This window comes from Solanum dulcamara, chromosome 6 (assembly GCF_947179165.1).
Source record: "Solanum dulcamara chromosome 6, daSolDulc1.2, whole genome shotgun sequence".
NCBI classification, from domain to species: domain Eukaryota; kingdom Viridiplantae; phylum Streptophyta; class Magnoliopsida; order Solanales; family Solanaceae; genus Solanum; species Solanum dulcamara.
Window position 1 is genome coordinate 2,899,034 of NC_077242.1, and position 23,630 is coordinate 2,922,663.

General features: G+C 33.5%; 3 protein-coding genes and 1 non-coding gene across 4 annotated transcripts; 2 read left to right on the forward strand and 2 right to left on the reverse strand.

Moving 5' to 3' along the window:
* Positions 1 to 815: 815 nt before the first annotated feature.
* On the forward strand, positions 816 to 7,222 carry LOC129893356 (sodium/calcium exchanger NCL-like). Its single transcript, XM_055968874.1, has 7 exons — positions 816 to 1,306; positions 3,131 to 3,316; positions 4,661 to 4,842; positions 5,182 to 5,327; positions 5,404 to 5,680; positions 5,758 to 6,063; positions 6,775 to 7,222. The coding sequence occupies exons 1-7, from the start codon at positions 1,180 to 1,182 to the stop codon at positions 7,021 to 7,023; spliced, it is 1,473 nt and encodes a 490-aa protein (XP_055824849.1). The 5' UTR covers positions 816 to 1,179; the 3' UTR covers positions 7,024 to 7,222.
* A 531-nt stretch (positions 7,223 to 7,753) lies between these two features.
* On the reverse strand, positions 7,754 to 10,061 carry LOC129893357 (uncharacterized). The gene is made up of 6 exons (XM_055968875.1): positions 9,738 to 10,061; positions 9,556 to 9,704; positions 8,539 to 8,655; positions 8,259 to 8,392; positions 7,988 to 8,180; positions 7,754 to 7,909 (listed from the first exon to the last, which is right to left on the reverse strand). The coding sequence occupies exons 1-6, from the start codon at positions 10,054 to 10,056 to the stop codon at positions 7,754 to 7,756; spliced, it is 1,068 nt and encodes a 355-aa protein (XP_055824850.1). The 5' UTR covers positions 10,057 to 10,061.
* A 2,053-nt stretch (positions 10,062 to 12,114) lies between these two features.
* Positions 12,115 to 12,188, forward strand: TRNAI-UAU (transfer RNA isoleucine (anticodon UAU)). Its single transcript has one exon. It is a non-coding gene; the product is annotated as a tRNA-Ile (tRNA).
* Positions 12,189 to 15,731: 3,543 nt separating this feature from the next.
* Positions 15,732 to 18,479, reverse strand: LOC129892115 (transcription factor TCP4-like). Its single transcript, XM_055967662.1, has 2 exons — positions 16,216 to 18,479; positions 15,732 to 16,118 (listed from the first exon to the last, which is right to left on the reverse strand). The coding sequence occupies exon 1, from the start codon at positions 17,453 to 17,455 to the stop codon at positions 16,253 to 16,255; it is 1,203 nt and encodes a 400-aa protein (XP_055823637.1). The 5' UTR covers positions 17,456 to 18,479; the 3' UTR covers positions 15,732 to 16,118; positions 16,216 to 16,252.
* Positions 18,480 to 23,630: the final 5,151 nt, after the last annotated feature.

The window sequence follows — 23,630 nt, forward strand, 5'->3', positions numbered from 1 at the left end:
AACTTTTAAAGTTGCAATTAGAAAATAATATTTAGAAATTAAAGCTATGTTTGAACATAGATATCACTTGGAAAAGAAAAACTAATTTCAATATAATCAAATAATATTTTAAAATATCCTCCATTTGGCCCTATACGGATATGGGAAGTCAGAAAGTATAATTAAGCACATATAGCATATTTTGTCATTTTAATACAAAAAAAATTCACTTTCTTTTTAGTTTGTTTTTCTTATTTTTTTTTTCCTTTTTAAGTCGTTTTAAAAGGAATATATTTTTTCTTTTCTATTAACTTTTGTAACTTTACATATAATATGACATATTTAAGACAATAAAATTTAAAAATCTTTAAATATATTTTAAAATAAGTAATAATTAAACACAAGATAAAATAATTCTCCATGACCCTTGACTTTCCACTTTCCAGAAAACTGGATCGGATAGTAAGCAAAAAGAAAAACAAATTTCGTTACTTAATATTATCTCCATTTCATATTACTTGACTTTTATTAATTTAAAATATTTTTAATTAAAAATATATAATAACAACAAATTTAGTATAGTCTCACTATGTGGGGTCTGAGGATATAAAAATTAGGTTAATAGACAAGTAAAATGAATGTAAGAATTGATACATAGATTATCAAAAAATATGATACAGATTAAGCCCTCCGAAAAAATCGTTGGTAGGATTCGCTTTCCTCTCTGAAAAAAAATAATCAGTACACGGCAATACACGTTCGAAAAAAAGGACCCACACCATACGATACGCGTTAAAGATTAAACTAATTAAATTTGTCTTAATCAGTGAGACTAAAACAGATCTCTCTCTGTATATATAATTCATATATCTAAAAATTATTCTGCGGATATTTCTAACTATGAAAAAATCTTCAAATATGTTCCCCAAATCTCCTTTTCTTACTCTCCTGATTCTCTTCATTTTATCTACCGTCGTATACGGCGGCCGTGTTATCGTCGACCAGTCATCGTTGGATCTCGTCTCCGATGGAGTTCACGGCGACGGCGGAGGAAGAACTAATAGTAGTACTGGCCGTGAATGAGGAATTATCTCCCTTTTTTCTGCAACAGAAGAGGCATGTGAACAGAGCTATGGCTTTTTGCCTTGCACGAAAACTGCTCTAGGAAATGTCTTCCTCATTATTGTGTATGGTTACCTTATGTTTTCGGCTGCTACTTATCTCTCCTCCGGTAGTGAGCTGTTGCTTGAGATTTTGGGACCTGGTCTTATTGGTGGACTTTTCCTTCCTATTCTCGGTGCTCTTCCTGATGCTATGCTCATTCTCGGTACGTCGATTTCCGTCCTTTCGTTCACTCTGTTACCATTTAGTACCTTCTTACTTCCAAAAATGGTGTAGTTGTTAAAATTTGGTAGGGTTGAAGATGCCATGTCTTATTGTAGTATTAGAATTGTAAATACTCCATTTATCCCAATTTATGTCCCAAAGTTAGAATTTTGAGATTGGAATTTCTAAAATTTATCATGAATTTACACATAGAAGCTTTATGTTTTTTGAAATAAAGTTTATATATTTGAAAACTGGGTAAAAAGTTTATTAATTACAATAATTAACAACTTATATTTAAAAATCATATAAAATTTATATATTTGAAAAACTATATAAAAAATATTATAAATCACAATAATTAATAACTTATATTTAAAAATCATATAAAGGAATAAAAAAAAACATGTTGGACTTTTGAAATTTCAACTGTGCCATATAAGTTGGGACGAGAGAATATTAGTTTAAGAGATTTACGGGTTGTCTTCGTAGCTGAATCGGATCTGCAACAACCACATCTAGAATCCTCGCGAAATGGATATATTCCCTTTGTCCAAATCCAGGGCGGATCCACGGGATGGGATGGTGTTCACCCGAACCCGTTGACAAAAGATTCACTATATATAAAAGATATTTTTTTAGTTTTGTATACATATGTAGGTTTTGAATCCATTGAACACAAGATTAGAGGTTAGCTCGGTGATGCAAGCTCGGTGATATAGGGGTTCAAAATTTATCTTGAAGTTCCAAGTTTAAAAGTCTTAGGCACTATATTTTATTTTTCGAAATCCTTAGTGAAAATCCTTGATCCACTATATTTTCCGAACTCCTTAGTGAAAATCTTGATCCACCACTATCCACAGCCTAAATATCCTCTGAAGATTAAGAACATTTTTTTCTGTGTCTTGGATAGCTAAAGCTAAGACTAATTAGTACCCCTTGTGGTTAGACCCAACCTAATAGTTATTTCCAACACTTATTTTGAAAGTCTCTGAGGACTAAAAGAAATATTCAAATCACAATTGTTTGTTGTTAAAAGTTAATTGAAATTTATTATAGAAATGGAAAATCATTTTTTAGCCAAGTAATCTGAGACGAGGGAGTATTATTATGGGATATTAGAGAGGTTTAGAATTGCATCAGAAGGAACAAACATCCAAAAATTTCGTTTATCTTGTTTTATTTGATTATTCTGTCTAGATTTAAGTTTTTGTACATTGATTTGTAAGTTAACTTTTGTTGACTTAATCGGTCATGCTTTGAATTCTATTTTTTGTGAAATTCCACTTAATCAGGACCTTAATGTGTAAATGTATTTTTCAAAGAGTGAATTCCATTTTTTGTGAAATTTAACCCATTTTTATATTTAGATGTCAAATTCATTTGAAAGGACAACATTACCATTCTATAACAAATCATTTCTCTTGAAAGATCACACAAATGTGATCATATAGTTGTAGAAAATTGTAATCATTTTTGTTGAAGTAATTTTAGGATGTAGTAAGTAAATTATATTTGTAGTCAAAGCATCATCATCATTGATTGGATTGGTGATTTTACTAGAAAACATCTAATCAAAATGTGTTGTGACGCTAACATAAATTTGTAATCAGACATGGCAACTACAGGACCTATTGTAGATGTAATAACAACTAAGTTTATGTTGAACTAGTTGGTATCCCTTATATAGATCAGTTGCTTCCATTGTGTTTTGTTCTTAGGTAAGTTCTCCTTCCTTTTCATAATAAACCTTATTTTGATATTAGATCATAAAAATCATTTGTTGCAAGCCATATTAAATTCACAAGTTTTTTCTTTTCATCAGTATCGGGGATAACTGGAAGTGCTGCAGCTGCTCAGAGCCAGGTCTCTGTAGGAATAGGCTTGTTAGCTGGGTCGACAGTGATGCTTCTTACTGCGATATGGGGAACCTGTTGCATTGTTGGCAAGTGCGATATAGAAGATTCTACTGCTGTGGATTTGAAAGACACTAAAGGGCTCAGTTTGACTGGTTTGTCTCTTTACTTTAGAGTATCTGCGCATGAACTTGCTTTTCTCTCACCCTCCTTTTTTATCAAGTTTTATGAATGATGTTTGATGTGTTGCATCCACAAAAGCATAGTTCGCTACTACAAACTGAAAGAGAAAGAACAGTCAAAAAAATTAGTTACAACAGTTACGACTTTGGTAATTAGTATACCAAAAATAAGTTCACTTAACATCTAGCTTTTATGAAAGAGATGACAGATGAAACCCCTCAAAGTTCTGTTTTTTTTGTCTCCATATTGTCCAAAATGGCAGATTGGAATGGATTGCTGTAGCTTCCTACGGATTTTTTGTGCTTTCAAGTGAGACCAATGAACATCATTCTTCAAGTTGTGCGATATTATCGAGAAACCAGAAAGAGCAAGTAACACAGTTGAGATATCTCTAGCAGCTGAACAATAAGTAATACCTAAAGCAAGGCTTGAATACTCTCATCTTATTGCTTTAGGTGAGGCAAACCTCATGCATCAGTAGCCTTCTGAAGCAGGTTACTTTTGCTGGGATCTGCAATCTCCATGTCAATTTCCATGTCCATTTTTCAATATTACCTTCTCACCAACAAACCATGCCTTACTTGACCGAGGATGGTTTTCTACTGTTACTTGCCATCTTATTCTGTCCCCCTTTTTAGGGATTGATATTAGCTTGCTCCAGCTTGTTCATCAAGGCCAGTAGACTTTCCAGTTCCCCTGTCCCTTTCATCATTGTTACGTTATTGCTGTAACACAACACTTTAACCTGATGTCTTAAATTTAAAAATAAAATAGTAAACCCTGCTGTTCTTTCACCTCTTCCTTTTAAGCAGATATCTTTTACCTTTTCATAGGAGGATGGGAGCCATTCTGAGATGCATAAGTATACTATTCTTGACCGAATTTTCTTTAGGAAGAATTACAGTACAAGTAGTTACTGGGCTGTTGTTGACTTTTGAATCATCCTTTTGAAAAACAGTATAAAGGAAAGAATTCCTTGGAAAAGGAGTTGACTTTCTTGTAGTCGATTATGAATTGAGATTTGTAATTAACTTTGCTAGTTTACATAGGGGAACTTTCATGAAAGACCCTTGTACCCATCTGGTACCGAATTTCAGGAACAAATCCTGTATATTTGCTTTTATTCCATATGATATAAAAGATTAGGACGTCTTAAACTTTAAGCCTCGGATATTTTTATGGTGACAAACATGTTCCTCGTAATTCTCCTTACAATCTGTAGCCTTGAATAATGGATGTCATTTTTTATGCTACTAGAAGGTAGCTTCTATCTATCAAAGCGTTTCTGCTCAAAAAGTAGGTCTATCTGTCTGTAGGTTCTGGTGTTACTACTGATATCTGGACAAGCTATGCTGCAATGATCATGGTCGTATCTGTTCTTCCATTTATTGTTGTGCAGTTACCACAGCTCTTTCATTCAAATTCAGGAAGACATTTAGCTGTCTTGATAGCTCTTATCATATCATTGTCGCTGCTCCTCTCTTATTGTCTTTATCAGGTAATTGTCAGGTTTTCATTTTTTTTTTCTCTCCATCAAACTTGATGGGTTTTTCTTTCTTGCACACCACTGACATTAATGGCCAGAGAATACACACAAGATTGAGCACATTTTGCAAAATGGAATCAACTTTCACAGTGTTTCAAGTAGTTTCATCCAACCAGAATTGGATAAATCACTTCCCCATGTAACCTCTTGAGTTCAAGTTGAAATGATTTCATCTCATCCTCTTCTCGTAAACTAAAGGGATGAAGTAAAGGGGAGAAAAACCTAATCATCCTCTTGCCTGGTTGGTAAATAGATAAATCCTGCTGAACTTCCTTTTAACTTCTAATGCAGGTCTTTCAGCCTTGGATACAAACACGAAAACTTGCTTATGTAAAACATAAGCATGTCATATCAGGAATTTTGAAACATTTAAAAAAGCACGCATTGGGGAAGCTTTTCACAGATCATGGAACACCAAATAAAGAAGTTTTAGAAAAGTGAGTTCTAAATTCTTTTTGCCCAGTTTATATCACCGCAGAATGATGGCTGATGTGATGAGGTGTTGTGTGACAGGCTGTTCAATGCAATTGATGGAAATGGTGATGGACATCTTTCCCATGCTGAATTAAGAGCTCTGGTCGTAGGAATCAGTCTTGAGGAGATAAACTTAGAAGAAAATGATGCGATAACGAAGGTACTGAAGGACTTTGATACGTCTTGTGATGATCAAGTTGATCTGAAAGAATTCATTGCTGGAATTGAAAAATGGCTTTTAGAAGCCAGGAGTTCTAATGGTTCTTCTGTTGAGGCTGGTTCTGATACATTCAAATGCATTGATAATTTTCATGAGGTATGTTATGAGCTGATGGCATTATTTGGATAGTTATAGCTAGGATGATTATGATGCAATGTAGATGCATTTTGCAGGAAACAAGGAGGGAGCACAGCCTCTTAGGGGAGGATCAAAGTGATGAAATTGTTGAGGGTGTCGAGAATCCTCGAAAAATTGCTATAAAGGCCGCGTTACTGTTGTTGCTGGGTACTATTATCGCTGCTGTTTTTGCTGATCCTTTGGTGGATGCTGTTAATAATTTTTCCAGTGCCACGAGTATTCCATCTTTCTTCATCTCATTCATTGCACTGCCTCTGGCAACAAACTCCAGTGAGGCAGTGTCTGCTATAATTTTCGCTACCCGAAAGAAGAAGAGATCTGCGTCATTAACATTTTCTGAGGTCTGTTTTTCTGAGTTGACTTCCGCCCCTTTAGTATGAGAATTTAATGGATTTATCCTCCAATACTTGCATTAGTTAATATAAACGATCAAATTCTTGGTAATCATCAACGATTTAGACTTGAACTGAAGATTTAAGTTGTAAATCCTTTGTCGTTCACAACTTTAGCTGTACCAGCACTTCACTAGATTTAATGGCATAAAGAAGTTTGCCTAACAGTTTATGGTCTGTTGAAGCAAATAAAGAAACCTCATTCATCACAAAAAAGAACGACGAGTATAATAGTAAAATACAGAACCTCAAATAGAGATTCTAAGGGTTTCTGCATTTTCATGGGCACATTTCTGACAGGACTTGGTATTACACTTGTTTTCATGCAATAATTACTCTCCTAATTTCTTGTTCTTCGATTTTATTTGTTGTCGCTACTGTCCTCTTCTCCTTCTGTTTTTAGCATGTCATCTTCATTATTATATTTTCTGTCTATACTTGATTTTGATATGCTTTACTTGAGTCACGAGTCTATTGGAAACAACCTCTTTGCCTTCACAAGGTAGGGATAAGGCTGTGTACCCACCATCCTCCCCAATCCCCACTTGTGGAACTAGATTGGGTATGTTGTTGTTCTACTTTAAACTTCACTCTTAGGTAAGCCTCGTTTGTTTTGTTCAGTTTCCCAAGTCTAATAATACATCTGATGCTATCTTGCAGTTATATGGAGCTGTTACTATGAACAATCTCCTTTGTCTGTCAGTCTTCTTGGCTATTGTTTACACCCGAGGATTGATATGGAACTTCTCATCTGAAGTGCTGGTTATTCTAATTGTTTGCATTGCTATGGGGCTCTTAGGGAGCATCCGCACCACCTTTCCTCTGTGGACCAGTTTGATAGCTTTTACATTTTATCCATTCTCCCTTGTACTCGTATATGTTCTTGACTACGTATTTGGTTGGTCGTAGATCGATCATTGTATTGAACAAAGATCAGAGTTGGTGTGTATATTTTGAGCAGCAGTGCACATCGGTCGTCTTGAATGTGTCGAAAACTTGTGGATTATAAACCTCAATTGCTCTTGTCAGAGCTGAGAAACCTTGTTTTTACGTGTAATTTGAAATTCCGCATGCTATGTTTATTATGTATCGGATTTTAAGTTTTCCAGATCTGCATACATGTCATTGATGTTGAGCTAATTGCTGTTGCATTCTCAGTCTTGTTCTCTCTCGCACACATTTATCAAACACTGTCTCGACAAAAAGTAATAGTACATACTCGGACACTACAGTGGAAGTATGTCAATCAAGAACAGATTTAATGCCATGAAACACATCCTAAGTTTAAGACAGGCCTTAGAAGCCTGTTATTCTTCTGATGTTTTCGATTGTTACAAGCAAAAAAATGACTTCCATTACACTTTTCACTTCAAGAGACCTCATAAACTACCTGAAAGACATGAAATGAAGAGCTTTTGTTTACCATGATTTTTGTAATAAAACTATTCTCAAACAACTATATCTTTCTTTTTTCCCTTGGGGGAACACTATGTCAAGGCATCTTTTTCATTTTTCAATTATCTAGTGCTGCAGTTTAGAAGTAATGGTTTTTACCTCTATACTTGACAAGCCATTTCTCCAGGATATCATAACAGATAGTTTCTCCTGGCAAAAGCATCATATGGCATGGAATAAACTTCTATAGCTTCAGATTGAGATCAACTTTTCCTCCTACTTCACTGTGAGTGTTTCCTGGTTGGCTAATTTGCACGTTTGGATGTGGGAAGAATCTGAAAACGTGTTGTTGAACTGATCTGTTTAAGCCTGACCTAGTGCTAGGTTCTTCAGCAACTTCCTGTGGAGTTAAAACAACTAAATAAGGATGCATATAAGGTACATGAAACATAGATGTTGTAGTCCTTTTGTTGCTCACTTGAAAAGGTACAGTCTCGAATTTAAATAACTCGATGTTCTGAGGGGCTGAATAAGGAAAAGCTTGCTGATTTCCTGCAACAACAGCTGTAGGAGGAGCCAATGTGAGAAAATCTCCATTGAGAGCTCTATTTTGTCTAACAACATTCCTTGGTTTTGCATCTGGCAGAGTTCTTGATTTTAAAGGAACTTCCCTGAAAAAATTGATCAACGAGACTCGTTAGAGGTACTCAACAAGTAAAACAACGCCAACTTCAGGGGAGGTATCGAACCTTTTAAGAAATGTTCTCGAGTCTGAATTCATTGTGCACATGGGGGCATCATAGCGCGGAGGAAATTTGCAGTGAAATGCAGGAACAATTGGGAACTCTGGAGGGAATGGATATGGTCTTTTTATGCCAACCCTCTACATTAACAAACAAAATATAGTAGCTATCAACCAAAAACTACAAAACTTGATCTCTTCTACAAACAGATTAGAAGATAGAAACTATTTATCTTAAGTCAGGAATTGTATGGCATTTCTATCATGTAGATGAAACAGAAATTTACCTTCACTTCTTCAGGCCATAGAGGTAAATAATTATAGCCATGGTAACTTTGGTTTGAAGGGGGCTCCATCTGAAAATTTCTTACAGATGATGATGAAATCCCTGATGAGATATTCACCTGCAACATCCAGTATACTAATTTGGTTCAGTAACTAAATTCGACCGACTAAAATTTAGCCTGAATAACAAAACATAGAACTGTAGGTGATGATTAAGCTACCTTCAAGGGCTGTGATGGAATGGTAAAGATTTCTCTACCCTTAACTAAAATTCTCATGTTCAAGCACCGGGAATGGACGACTCATTGATAGGGAAGTAAAAACTCCCTCTAGTGGATTGCACACACCAAATGGTTAAACAAGAAAAGAACAAAGGTGACAATTAAGCTACCATCAACCACTGATGGAATGCTTTAAAGATTTTTCTATCCTTAACTAGGGGTCTCGTATTCGGGCCTTGAGAATGGAGTTTTCTTTAACAGGAAGACCAAAGCTCCTCGTAGTGGGCTTTCTACAAAGCTAATCAGGATTAGTCTGGAGTAATTGATTTCGGAAACCAGATGATTAAACCAAGAAAAAAAAAGAAGATAAAAAGTAAGCTACCACCAAGGGTCGTGATGTAATGGTAAAGATTCCTCTACCCTTAACCAGGGGTTTTTGGTAGGAGCCCTAAGAATAATGTCCTCTTTGATACGGAGCCTAAAACTCTCCATAGTTGTCTTTCTAAGACTCAAATTCAAATTAGTCGAGCTAGTGAATTCTGAACCACATATTGTTAAACTAGAAAAAGGAAAGTGATAAGTAAGCTACCACCAAGGGGCATGATGGAATGGTAATAGGTCCTCTATCCTTAACCAAACAAAAGGTCTCAAGTTCGAGTCTTGAGAACAAAATCACTCTAAAACTCCCCTAGTAAACTTTCTACGACACTAATGTAGACTAGCCGGGCTAGTAGATTCCGAACCCAATTGGTTAATCCAAAAAAAAAAAGAAGTAAAAAGATAAGTAAGGTGGCTTACCATTGATGAAGAACAAACAGGTTGCTGAAAATGTGGCAAGGAGAAAATAGGGGGCTGAAAAACAACACCATTGTGGTACAACTTCTCATCATGATCTTCCTCAGAACTATACTTTCCACTACACAATTTAGAGCAATCATCATCATACCCTTTACCCAAAACTGCTGACAAATTCATTTCACCTTCACTCACATTCACTTGTTTTGGAGATTGTAATGCATTTGGACTCAAATTATCAAGAAATGGGGTTGATGAATTTAGTCTAAAGTCACATTTTTTCAAGACTGTTGTTGGTTTTAAAGGCCTAAAAGTTGAATCTTTTGATGAAACAATTGAATTTGGTGGCAAAATTTCATCTTTTATGTGTTGTTCCTCCAATCTTATCTTCTCAAGTTGAGCAACACCTAGTCCTCTTTGTGGAACTCTTTTTTGCTTCAACTTTTTAGTGGCACTACTACTACTATTGGTATGTTCATCTATTGTCATTATTGCTTCAGCCATCAAAATCAAGAAAATTGTATCTTTATAAAGTATACAAAAAAACAAAAAAAAACAAAAAAAAACTATATATAAATAAACACAGAATCCATCAAGTTATATGAACATGATTTTCTTGAAATACAGAGGATCTGAGGACAAATATAAAAGAAGAAAAAGATCAAAAGTAATGGGGAAAAAAATCCCAATTCAAAGAAATGAATACTCAAATAACTCAGCAAGATTGTGACTTTGAATATGAAAATAATATGTGAGACTTGGGATTTTTGATAAACTATAGTTTTTGATCAGATCACTAAAATATGGAAATAAACACACTTGAGAGCAGAGTTATTAAAAAAAAAAATTAAAAGAGAAAAACCAAGAATCTAAAAATGTTCAAATTTTAAAATGCAAATCTAAAGGAAGCTAAAAAAGTGGTCTTTCTCCCATTTTTTTCCTAACAAAAATATCGGCAAAATGGTCGTTCCACTACTCATTTCTTTCTCCCTAGACCGACTCTCATGTACTCTTCTTCCTCCTTTCTTCTCTCCCACCTACGTCACATCTGACGGAGACTAAAAATATTAACTTTTTATAAATTTAAAAGATCCACTAATTGCTCACTGCATATTTTATAGTGAAAGTTAGTATTTATAAAACGTAGCAATGATTTATTTTAAAATGTAGCGGAATATATTGTTAGTAAAATACGCTATATTCATGCTACTGTATTTTCACTATAATTATAACTAATATTTATAATTAACCATCTTGCATTATATGATTGTCAACATTATATTAATTGATTTAATTCTCCTAAAAAGTACGTTGGGGTTGGACCAAAATATGGGACCCTTTTATTACATGCATGCAATTCACCAACAAGAAAATTAAATTAAAGAAAAAGATCTTCATCATGACCTCAATCCATCTTTAATAACTAAAATATATATATATTTTTAAAAGTGAGTCGTTTAAAATTTGAACTACGTCATATAAATTAAGACGGAATATATATATATATAGTGCTATGTACGATCTTATGTAAGTTGATCTTGATGAAATGTAGTTTATTATAATTATTGTTGTCATTCTTTCTTGAAAATGATAGACGATCTAAAGTGGCTTCACAAGGTCATCAAGTCACTTTTTAAAAAAAATTAAAGATATTCAGAATTTGAAACTCCATGACAGTTGCTGCTTTGTAAATAAATAAAAGTCGGAGCAGCATCGAAATTGGCCAATGATTGCTATTTCATCGATGGGGGTTGACGTTAGATTTGGAGTAGGTCCATTGATCACGTAATCTTTTAAAATCTTAATTTTAGTTTTATGTTAATTTTATTATAAGAGATCTATAAAAATTATTTTCTTCTATTGAAATTGTAATTGGTCGGGGGAGACATATCATCACACAAAGATTTGTTCAAGAAATTTATCTAAGCTCATCACAACACAAACACAAATGGAGAAAAGAGGCTTAGGATGCAAGTGAACAAAGACTGCTACAAGTAAAGGGAAAATAGATGGTAAAATTCACAAATATCTATTTTTCAACGCATGCAATTGAAAATTATTCTCATGGAGCTTTAGAAATTTAAAATTTCATAATAATGACTACTTTCTTTCCAAATTAAAGCCATAACCATAAAGTGGCCAATTGACGCAACTTTTAGAAAGTAGAGAAGTAAAGATTAAATTCTTCAATGTGAGGTCCGAATTAGCTCAAGAATCTTCTAAAAACTAGAAATAAAATAAACTCTGAATAAAGCAAAATAGATAAAAGAAAATCATAGAATACGATAATCAATAGACTAAATTGGAATTGGTGTATAGCCAATTGATTTGAAAGAGATAAAAATGGTTAAAAAAAACATATCCGTATCGAATATTTACATGTAACCAATATGCATAACATGTATTTGAACATATTAAACTAATTATGATTAAGTAATGTATCTTTTTCCTTTATTAGATCACATAAAGTAAATAACAAATGATTATCCCCACATTTTCGATTTTCTAAAGTACATAAATATATTGTAAAAAATAGAAAAAGTCCGCAAGTTGAAGTTGCAATGTCCCGTAGCTCAGTTGGTTAGAGCGTTGGTCTTATGAGCCGAAGGTCACGGGTTCGAGCCCCGCTGGACCATGTTGAATAATTATGTTGTATATTTTATTTTTTAAGAAAAAATTGTTTGGATGGTTGATATCATATTGTATTGTACTATTTTTTGTTTTGATGAATACAATATTGAATAGAATGTAATTTTTCATATTGTATTATTTTATTTTGATGAATACAACATTTTGAATAGGTTGTATCATTCATCATAACATAATGTCTCACATTAATGAGGAATAAATTCACAAAATTATAAAAATAAAAAGAGTCAAGAACAAGATGAAGCTATTATTAAAAAAAATGGATTAAAGAATAAAATAAAAAATTATTGAATAGGAGTAATAAACAAAGATAAAATGAGAAAAAAAAGAGAAGATAATGACAATGAGATTATACCAAGTTGATGGATAGTGAGTGGCCTGATTAGGCAAGTTGTCTTCCTGTAGAACAACCTTTTCTCCTTGAACTGCTTTACAGTCTAGTTAGGTTCGAGATTTATTTTCTTAAGAAGGTCTCAAAATTAGGTTGACCCAATTTTCATTTAACTCGATTTTGGCTTCCATAGTCTTATGCACACTTTGGTCGTCAAACCTAAACATACGGGCGTGTTAGTAACTCCACATGTGTAGACTATGGGTTAGATCCAAAGTCCATTTTATCTTACTAAGTTCATTCGGTGCTTATATCCTAATATTAACATGGATAATTGGAGCTATTTCTCTCTTAATCAAAAATCTCCGATTCGAGTCCTGAGTACGAAAGAAACCTTGACAGAGAGCGCTTTCCTCCAATGGAGTCCTATGCGGCACAAATCCAAATTTGATCATACTCCAATTCGATTATTGGACACTGAATGAAAAATAATTTTTTTTTAAAAATAAACATGGGATTCTTATTAACTCCTCGTATTGATTTTGTCCCAATGAAATGGTTACTTCTATGTAGAAGGAGAAAAGTGCCCAACAAATTGCTTTCGTCAATCAACATGAGGGTCTGGCGTTATGACCCGCCACGAAGTCTAAGTCGGGACAAATAACTTTCTAACAATAATTAACACTCTTAGAGGATGTTTAGATTAGCTTTTTTTAATTAGCTAAAAGCTAAAAGTTGGTCATATTCAACTTTTAGTTTTTACCTTATTTTTGTACGATTTTAGCTTAAAAGTAGGTGCTTAAAAATACTTTTTATCTTTCTCAAAAATCTTTAAAAATAAAAGATAAAAAGCTTAAAAATCAAAAGATATTTAAAATAAGCCAATCCAAAGCTCTTAAAGGGGGAGCCCCAAAAAAACTAAAATTCATAGCTCTTTGACAAATACCTGGCTGGTAGTGCATTCAAGGTGAAGAAAGAGGAAATTTCTCTAGCTGTAAATAACTGAATGAGCCACACAGAATTCAAAGTTTTCCAAAATGGCGTCAACCGGTAATAAAATGTAGCTAGATAACTGATGCCACAAAATTGTGATGGGATGAATAGAATTATTCTATCATATAACTAGATATCTCGTGTTTGAGCTCTAAAAATAATTTAAAAAATCCTTTATTGAGTTTTAAGCAGCACAAATTCAAATCAGTCGAGGCTCTAAAATGAGTACCAATCAGAGGGTGGCATATCACTTCTTAGACAGTAAGTAAATAAACCTGAACTGATTTTTTGGGGCCTGCTAGTACTGTTCCATATTAACACTTTCATTACTCCTATTAAACTTTGTAGGTACAAGAAAAAAGATATGCCAATTATAACACTATTGGTTGATGGAAACTTTGCAGTTCACTTAACAAGATTTGATTTTTATTTTCCCTTTAAACCTATAATGGAATAGAAGTCATCCCACATGGGGCGAAGTAATGACACACTTAATACAAAACTGTAACATAGAAACAAAATACAGCAAGCTCCAACACATGAATCATGATATAGCCATAAAGCATTAGTTTCTGTCATTTAGTAGGCCATCCAAATTATAAATGGTATTGAAACGTAGCCACCACAATAAACTCTGCAATTAAATACTAATCACTTATCATATCAAAGAAAATTTCCTGTAGCATTACACAACTGGATGTTACATGTACCAGATGTCTACATGTTTAACATTAAAGCAGTCGCGAAGCCAAAATTTTTGTTAAGTGTGTTCAAAATGCAAAGTTTTCCCTATATATAGAGTATACTTTTCCGGCAAAGGAAGGTGAAGGAAGTTCAACTGACCACACTTGGCATATTTAGCTCCATTTATCTTCCTGTTTGATAGTACCAACCAATCATAAAGAAGTGACAATAACTACTATGAAGTAATTGTCAACATCTTGATGTGTCTAAACTAAAATTTTCCCAAGGGAGTAAACTATAAACCCCAAAAAAAGAAAACAAAGAAAGAACATCCCACTAGACAGTTTTTTCATTACGTGTACTGAGATTTGCAGGGCAAGGGGACCATGGATTCATTGCCAAGTGCCATACTTCGTTGTATCTGTGTCTGGTAGTTCTTTCTATTATTCAGCCTCTGCTTCATCTTTAATAGAAATTTGACTGGTTCTCTTTACTTTCTCATTTTTATGAAGTCTAGCTTAGCCCCACTTAGTTCTTCTACCTTCCTACATTCATCTAGAATGATCATTTTCTTTACTTGCAGGAGGCTGTCCTTGACTTGGGCTCTATGCTATGTTGCTATGCTTCAAAAATGTCAATGGGTGCAAGTTGGATTCTCCAAAAGTAGTGTACTTTTGGAGAAACCAACATGGGTGCGGCATCGAAAGTGAAAAGTCCGTGCAACTTTAGGCTCTTAGGGGCTATGATTATTAACTCAACACTTGGTTACCATAAACATGAATCACCTTTTGACACTAATGGACAGCAAAGAATTCTGATTCAGTTTCTTTCTGTTTTCATTTCCTTTCGATTGAACAAGAGAGTAACTTAGTTTCACAAAAATGCAATCATATCTGAGAAATCCTTCCCATTTCATTCTAGCCTTATGCTGGCTTAACTAATGTAAGGAATAAGAGCAACTAACTAGACAAAAGAAATCAAAACATAAATAAAAAAAGTCAGCAAAGACTTGAATGGCTACCAAACCCTTCAATGATAGGAGATTAGGTAGATGAAGCTCTCAAGACTATATATATTTATCTGTAAAGGCTAGTCTAGCAATCTCATGATCTGTACCATAAAAGCTAATTTAGGTAATAAAAGTCACTAAAAATCAGTTTGAAGTTAAAGCTGGCATTCAGATTAGCTCACTCAAACCCACCCTCAATCAACTCTACTGTTCATAGAAAATGACTTACCCTTTAATGCTCACAAAAATCCTAGAAGTGATAGGGATGTTAAAAAGGCCATGTATTTCTTTTGAGGGCTTGAGGATGTAGTTGAAACATGAACTGTTTTATCAGAAAAGAGTAAAGCATCTATCAAACCAAAGAAAGATCTCTCTTTCACCTACATGCAAAATTTGACTCTTTTATCTAAACAGCTGAAAAAAATCACATTTCTTCAATCCATTCACATTTTTAAAATTGGAAAGACAGCAATCAACCTAAATCAATGAAACAGTAATCAGCGTAGCCAGGAATTAAAGAAACCTCCATCACATTCAGAAAATATTACTAAGAGTGGCATTCAAGACTTTAAAATATCTAAACAGAACATTACCAATTCTAGCTTGAAAGTCTCCAAAATCATGAAACAAAAGCAAACAGCATCAAGATGACAAATCTGGCCAAACACATTACACTACACTAAAGTAGCTGTTGAGCTAGAAAAGCTCAATTACACAAGAACGAAATAACTAAAAATATTAGACCGGATCGAAAACCTGAAACAATGATCAGGATTCTTTTCGACACGGTGCATGCCATTGAATCAGACTCTATAATGAACTCTATCATTTTCTCCAGCTCCAGGCTCTTTGACAGCATCACTTCTGTAAGTTCCAATTGCATTCAAGTAGAGCATATCCCTGCAGATTGAGCTCAATGCAACAATGAACAACGTTTCAAGAACAATAAAGTTCAAGTACAAGATTTAAGCAATTAACCAACTGTTAAAGTGAGTACCTGTCAGGAATTGAGAAAGAGATAATTTTGAGCTAATTCAATGGCGAGAATCAGAGGAAGCAGAAGATGGCTTATCGGAAATGCCATCGTGCTCCTCTTCTTCACCTTGGATTCGAGCAGGAATACGAAACCCAGAGAATCCGCCTACTTCAGAGGCAAATCCATAACCAGGAATTGTTGATGGATACATTGGTAATACAGCTTGATGGTGATGACTTGGATCACCTGAGGCAATTGCTATCGCTGATGGGTCCATCCATGCTCGAACCGAAGATGTGTTACTGGACTGAAGGGGTCCCCTCTGAGAAAAAAACTGATTTTGGCCGAATAGCGGCTGCAGCAGCACCGGCGCTGGTGGCGAATTGAACAAGTACCCACCAGGTTCTGTGACTGCCCCACCACTTCCACCAGGGGCAGTGTCTCTACTGTCACTCCAAGAAGAAAGTCTCTGATGCATAGACCAGCCTGAGGTGTCAAACCCAAGTGGGGTGTTTCCTGTATAGTGGGCTGGTGCTTGAACCTGCACTTGCTCTTGTTCCCTATGGTTGGTTTGATTATGGTGTTGAGCTTGCTGGTTTTGGTGGTGAAGCAAAATAGGATCTTGAAATTGTAAAGAGAGACTCAAATCTTGGTTCTGGCTATTGGTTCTTGACAACAAATGAGGTTCTTGGAAGCTGTGAAACTGCATAGCTGAAGAGTTAGCTGAGGTTGAAGAACCCATTGGGAAAAAAGATTTAATGGTATCAGCAATAGCATCAGATTCTAAAGATGGAGGCAGAAAGCTCGCAGTATTACTTTCCATTGCTCTTTTACTTGAAGGGCCAGGCACATTATCATCAAACAAACCTGCATGTCCTTGTTGATATGCAAAGTTATTGTCTTGTTGCTGCTTTTGAGTTTGCTCTTGTTCAAAATTAGTGTTAGTTGCAGCAGCAGAGGCAGAACCAATGGTGGGTTTCCAGGCGGGTAACTCAGCTAGCTCATCAATGGCGGGTTTCGCCTTTTTAATGAGCCAATCAACAGCTTTACTAGGACGGTCATAGCCAAGGCGGTCTTGGACATCGTAAAACTGAATAGCAGTATGAGCAGAGAGACGCACACGGCGGTCTCTGGGGCCTTTGGCAGTGCAAACCTTGCTGTGGCGGTCTTTCCGCCCAGTAGACCTCACAATGTGACCTCCTTGAACTTCTACAATCTCTCCTACAGTGTTCCTTAGGCCTAATCTTGACGTTTCTCCCATTTTTCCTCGCAATGTTGCATGTTCGACGTTTTGCCCCAGTGAAGATGAAGAAGGCAAATACGAACGTTTCTTCGGAGGATGAGGCTGTGGCTGAGTTTGAGGTTGTGGTGGTGGAAGTAATTGTTGGGGTGTTTGTGAGTCTAACCTTCCATAAAGAACCTGATGGTGATGAAGAAATGCTTGTTGTTGAGGATGTAGATAAAGTTGGGGTTCGTTTTCTGATGGTTCTTGATTTTCTTCTTGTTTGCCAACTTCTCCTACATGTCTCAAAGATGGATCTTGATTTTGATTTTGATAATGGTGATGATGGTGCTGCTGATTCCTCTGAGGATCCAGACTCAGACCCTTGGTGTGCTTTTCTCTTTCCAGCTTTTGATTGATTACACTTCCTCTTCTGTACTCTTGTTCTTGTTCTTCTGTATCTGGTACCACTCTGAAATCTGAAACTCTCTGCCATCCAACTTCCCAAATTCCATCACTTATTCAACAACAACCTATTATATCCTGTACCATAACTACTTCACCCTAACCCATCCCTCTCCTTCTCACACTTTTTTCATATGTTTTACAGCAACCCCTTATGTTTTTTTCTGATAAAAGAGTGGCCACTATTGATTTGGTTGTTGCTAGAGAAGAAGAGGGGGAGTTGCGGAGTAATTAAAGAATAGCCAAAAAGGATTCCTTTATTTGGGCTGATGATAAGAGTGAGCCAGCCAGCCAGCCAGCTCCCTTTTGTCAGTTATAAGAGTAAAGGTCTTTGTAACCTCATCATCACTGCCATCTCTCTTTCTCTTTCTCTCTGTGTACTGTACTATGCAGCTACTGCTGCTGCTCCTGCTAACCCTTGTGCTATTTTTCACTTTTGTACTGCCCAAAAAGCACATATATCACCAATCCAAACACTCTTTTTTACCTTTTGACATTCAACCACAACCAACTTGGTTCAATTTTAACCCCCCCTTAAACTACTCTCATCTCTCCCAAGTCACTTATTTTTACCTCTATGATATTCAAATTTTACTTGTTCTAACAAAGTTTGATTTAGATATAACATACATTTTTTAACTTGTTCATAATTAATATCTACGTTCTTCAATTTAAGATATACAAAAAATTAGACTCATGTATCCGGTGTTTGATGTCCCACTTATTAATATTGTCCAAAGGTTTTTTTCTCTTTTTGTAACTTCTTAGTTACAGGTTACAACCATTTGGTTACTTAGCTCAAATTGAAATATTCAAATTACTTTTCTTTTGCTGAAAGTGACACCTTACAGCTTTTTTCTGCTTTCTCTAGATCACACCTTTTTTTCCCTCTCTCTTACTTCTATTTTTTTTTATTCATTCTTTGATTTCGATATTAAAGTTCAATAATCTGAATTTATACCACCAAAAAGAACATTTCATATCAAGAATTTATTTTTTTTATCAAGAAAAGAACAATCTCCACATTCTAACCAATAAATTGCTTACCCGTTCTTTATTTATAATCCAAAGTACAATCACTCTCATTGTCTAACGGTGTGTCTCAATATGAATTGAGTGATATTTTTTAAATAAATACAGTAATATTTTAAATTAAGTTGATTCCACAGGGTTGGTTGTGTATATAGGAGATCTCAAGATTGTAATTCTCTATTTGCTTTCTCGATCAAGTTTGTTGCAATGAAAATTGCCTCTTGCGATAACTTTTTCTTTGCGATTCGCAAAGATATTACATTGGAATGAGGTTTATCTTTAAAAAAAATAAATTTTGAAAAATTGTTGTTTTTTTTCACAGTAATTTACAATTGTGATTTTAGAGAGGTGGTCTTAGAAAAAGAAAAGACAAAAAAAAAAAGGTTAAAAAGAAAAAGGCATAGATATTGTCAAAAATCTTGGTGAAGGTGAGGAGGCATTACTGTTCCCTATAAATCCATGTCTGCCTAATTGCAGTCACACTGCCCATAAAACTTACTCAAAACTCTCATTTGGGAGACAAAAATCCTACTCCAAAATATCATCTTTTATACATTTTCAGTATCTTCTTGGATTTAATTTGTTATGTTTTTTTTTGTTTTTTTTTTTTACCAATTTTCAGTACAAAAATAAAATATTTTTATATTTGATTAGTACATTATATTATGGACTAGTGGTCTTCTTCTTATTGGACAGACAAACATTCCCACAACAACAATCCACCTTACACCTTGTTTGAATGGTTGTTTCTCCCTGTTTAGTATTTCCTCTGTTATATTGGTAGATTAAATATAATATTTATTTTAATTATTATTTAAATTTTATTATTAGATAATGATAAAATATTTCATTTTGTGTAATAATGACTTTAGTGTGATCATGTTGTTATGTTAATATTTTTTTCTCATTTTGTCTTTATTTATTATTTTAATAATTTCATTTTATTATTTATCCTATTTTTTCATAGTATTTTAACTACATATCCTGCTTTTTTTATTAATTTATCATTTAAATTATTAATATGTGACATTATATAATAACGTAAAATAATAATACATTCTATTCAAAGATTAAATTCATTAATATGAGACATTATAATGCAATATAATACGATACAATACATTATTAAACTATATCTAACAACCATCCAAAGAGAAGGAATTACTGCTATCCTATATGAAAATGCTCAAATATCTATATATCACCCAATTTGAACAATAATAATAATATATTCGATGAAATTCATTAAATGAAATCTTAAGCAAAACTATCTCTTATTGAGCAATATATTTAGATGAAGAAACAAAGGCAAAGAGAGTGTCACAGCCGTAATGTCCCGCCAATTGGTGATAAATGACTGGTCATATCGAATTTGGATGAGTTAAAAACATGATAATAAAAATGTATTTTAGTTTATATATATGATGTAGTTTGACTGAGCAAAATAATTTAAATTTGTTGAAACATGCGTTTTAAACTAAATTATAGATATTTATGGTGTCCGTAAATCATTTTATTATAAGGTAAAATATGCATTTTGAGGTTAAATTATTAATAGTTAATATAAAAATATGTTATTTTATTTTAGAATTAACAACTAAAAAGGAAAAGTATGTGATATAAATTGAGAAATTAAAATTACACCTTTATTTTATCACATGGAATCTTCAAATAATTCCAAAATTATATTTTTTTTAAATGAAAATTATGTGATCTAAGTATTTGTCCTGTATAACAAGTTGTGCCCCCGCCACTCCTCACGCGTAAGGAAAAAATATGCTATCTATACTGACATACTTTTATAAAATCCAGTGCAAATTAATGTGCAATTCTTTAGTATATGTAATATTTTGTAATATTTTGTAGTACTTTTACTTCGACCCTTTATATGAAGACACACTAGTGCACCTTAATCTTTAATGTACTTTATGTCATACGAATTCAAAATAGTTAGATATTAAAAGAAACTACACCGAATAAGAAATCAAAAAGATATAGTAATTGATTCATGCTATGAGCTTGGATCGTTTTATAAGTTCTTTATCAATGGACCAGTTGTTTGAGTTATATAGTAGTATATTAATATTGAAAAAGACTAGACAAAGAGGTATATACTATTACAATTTACAACAACAACAACATGTAATTACTCTTTCATCTTTAACCAAGAGGTTTCGAGTTTGAATCCTCTTGGGTATGGAGTCGTCTTTGTTAGGAAGCGCTTTATCCTTCAATGTGGGACTTTTCGATGCAAATTTCAATTTAATCGGACTCCAATATAAATATCAGACATCGAATGAAAAAAAAAACATGCAAGTTGATTAAGGAGTTGAAGGACAAAATGGCAGGTACGGGCAAAATCATTAATGAACTTTTTGACATTTGTTTGATTGAACAATTAAGTTAGTACACATGCAAATTAAATGAGGAATCAGGATTCAAATTAACAACAAAAAAAATCGGAAAATTAGTAATGGAAACTTACGAAAATCCTTTATAAATGTTGTGCATCAGAATCGTATTAAGGTTTAAGAAAATTCATGATTATTCAAGTTATTGTGCTTAGAATTCAGTATTTATATGTTTTAAATAGATTAATTAACACATTTATATAATGTTGAAAACAAAATTAGTTATTGAGTTCAATCAAACTGATAACTTCTACACGTGCATGCAGGGGCGGACCTTAGGGAGGTGAGGGGTTCATCGGAATTCCCTCGACAAAATATTACACAATTTATATATATATATAATAAATTTGAACTCCTTAAACAAAAATCAAAGTGTATCTCAGTGGATAGTGTTAGAATATATGAAAATATATTCTGACAGATTATATATATTTAATTCCTAATAAATAGATAGTTAGTTTCCTTAATTATAGCCTAATTATACTCTTGTATTTTGTGTATATAAATCAAAGGATTAATCTCTTTCAGATAGTGTTTTGCAAACGGACCCTTGCGTTCGAGTTTCATATCTCATTGTGAGTATTATGTTTTTATCTTCTGTTATAAAACATTTAATTTTGCTAACAACCATTAGTCCGATCCAAATTTTCACTATTAATTTTTTCAATTGATGAAATAGTAGATTTAATCCCCTCAAAAATGCAAACAAACCCAAAAAATCAAATTCCTAAGTGAAAAATCTGAATCCATCACTTTATGCATGCGCTGATGTTGCACGCATGCAATATAACTCCTAGAGATCGTTTGGTGTGAGGAATAAAAATAAATAGTCCTAAAATAAAAATAAATAAAATTTTGGTGTCTTATTTGATTATCAAGTTTGGAATAACTTATCTTATCATTTATACCATAATGGTGAAATAAGTTATCTTATATAATAATAAAATAACTTGTTCCCAATCAAACAACCTTTAACGCTGCTCTATGACACATATCAAAATGAAAACTCCATCACATATATCAATTATTTTTGGTAAAATTTGGTTCCACTTTCCAACATATCCCTATTTTGCCTCATGAACGGAATCCTTTTTTTTCTTTTTCCCAAAATACATAAATGTATTTTTTAAAATATAATCTCATATGGTATTTATGTCTTTTAACTTTGCGTATGTATAAGTAAGAACTTAAATTTTATTAGAGTTGAACAAATAGATACATGTATTTTATTTGACATTCTATGCGATATCCTACGTGTAATATTTCAGGTAGGACGCATGTGTACTCTATTAGTGCAACTTTATACAATTTTAAATATCTACTTGTGCACACCCAAAATTAGAGGACATAAATGTCAACTAAAGTCAAGTTAAAAAGTATATTTATGATGCCTTTCAACTTTGAATATGCATTTTTTGATATCTTTCAAAATCAATGATATTGCGCGATAAACTTCTTCCTAGCAAATGTAATTTCACTTCTAGGATCGAATTTAAGACTTCAGAATAAGAATTAAGAAGTATTTATCCACAACATTGTTGGTGCATTTTATGATGCCTCCCCTTACACAGCCTGGACTCAACAACTACACCCATTATATTGATCCTTAATGTGTAACTACAGAAGTGATTCATTCAGTAAGTGGTTGCTTGCCTAATTGAAGCAACTTATCAAATTAGTATGGTGCAATTGGTGAGTATGAGTGGAACAGCTAGCTAGCATGTGACTTACCCTTACTTGATATTCACTCCTTTAAATAGGAAAATGACATTTATAGTGGTTTTTCTATTCAACAACTTTGATGTAGACCCACCAACAAGGTTCCTTTTTCATTAACCAAAAATTTCAAGTTCGAGTCTTTCTAAATATAAAGTCGCTTTTGTTAGGAAATATTTTACCTCAATATGAAATTTTTTGGAGCGAATTCAAATTTAATCGGGGTTGCACAATTCTTTAAAAAATATTAATAATAAGGAGTGTTATTTGACTAATATACCCCTTAATAATTCTTTGATCTTTATTTATTTATGTGGCTCTTAATTCTAGAATAATTAATGTTAAGGGTAAAGTTGGAAAATATAATTAATTTTCTTTTGATTGTTTAAATTGACAACTATTTTGGGATAACAATTTTTAATATACATGACAACTAATATGGAACGGAGGGAGTAATTAACGCGATGTTACGATCATCATCAGAAATTAATGTATGAACCTCAGAGTCAGAAGTGTCTCCGTCACAAAGTTATGACAAACTTGTAACATTATTATTTCTATCACAAACTTGTGATGGAATTGTAATAGAT

Coding starts and splice junctions, on each gene's coding strand:
- LOC129893356 (XM_055968874.1), top strand. CDS start 1,180: ATGTTTTCGGCTGCTACTTATCTCTCCTCCGGTAGTGAGCTGTTGCTT. Junction 1,307..3,130: donor TGATGCTATGCTCATTCTCG/GTACGTCGATTT, acceptor TCTTTTCATCAG/TATCGGGGATAACTGGAAGT. Junction 6,064..6,774: donor CGTCATTAACATTTTCTGAG/GTCTGTTTTTCT, acceptor GCTATCTTGCAG/TTATATGGAGCTGTTACTAT.
- LOC129893357 (XM_055968875.1), bottom strand. CDS start 10,056: ATGGCTGAAGCAATAATGACAATAGATGAACATACCAATAGTAGTAGT. Junction 8,181..8,258: donor TCGAGAACATTTCTTAAAAG/GTTCGATACCTC, acceptor CAATTTTTTCAG/GGAAGTTCCTTTAAAATCAA. Junction 7,910..7,987: donor TCGAGACTGTACCTTTTCAA/GTGAGCAACAAA, acceptor TTAACTCCACAG/GAAGTTGCTGAAGAACCTAG.
- LOC129892115 (XM_055967662.1), bottom strand. CDS start 17,455: ATGGGAGAAACGTCAAGATTAGGCCTAAGGAACACTGTAGGAGAGATT.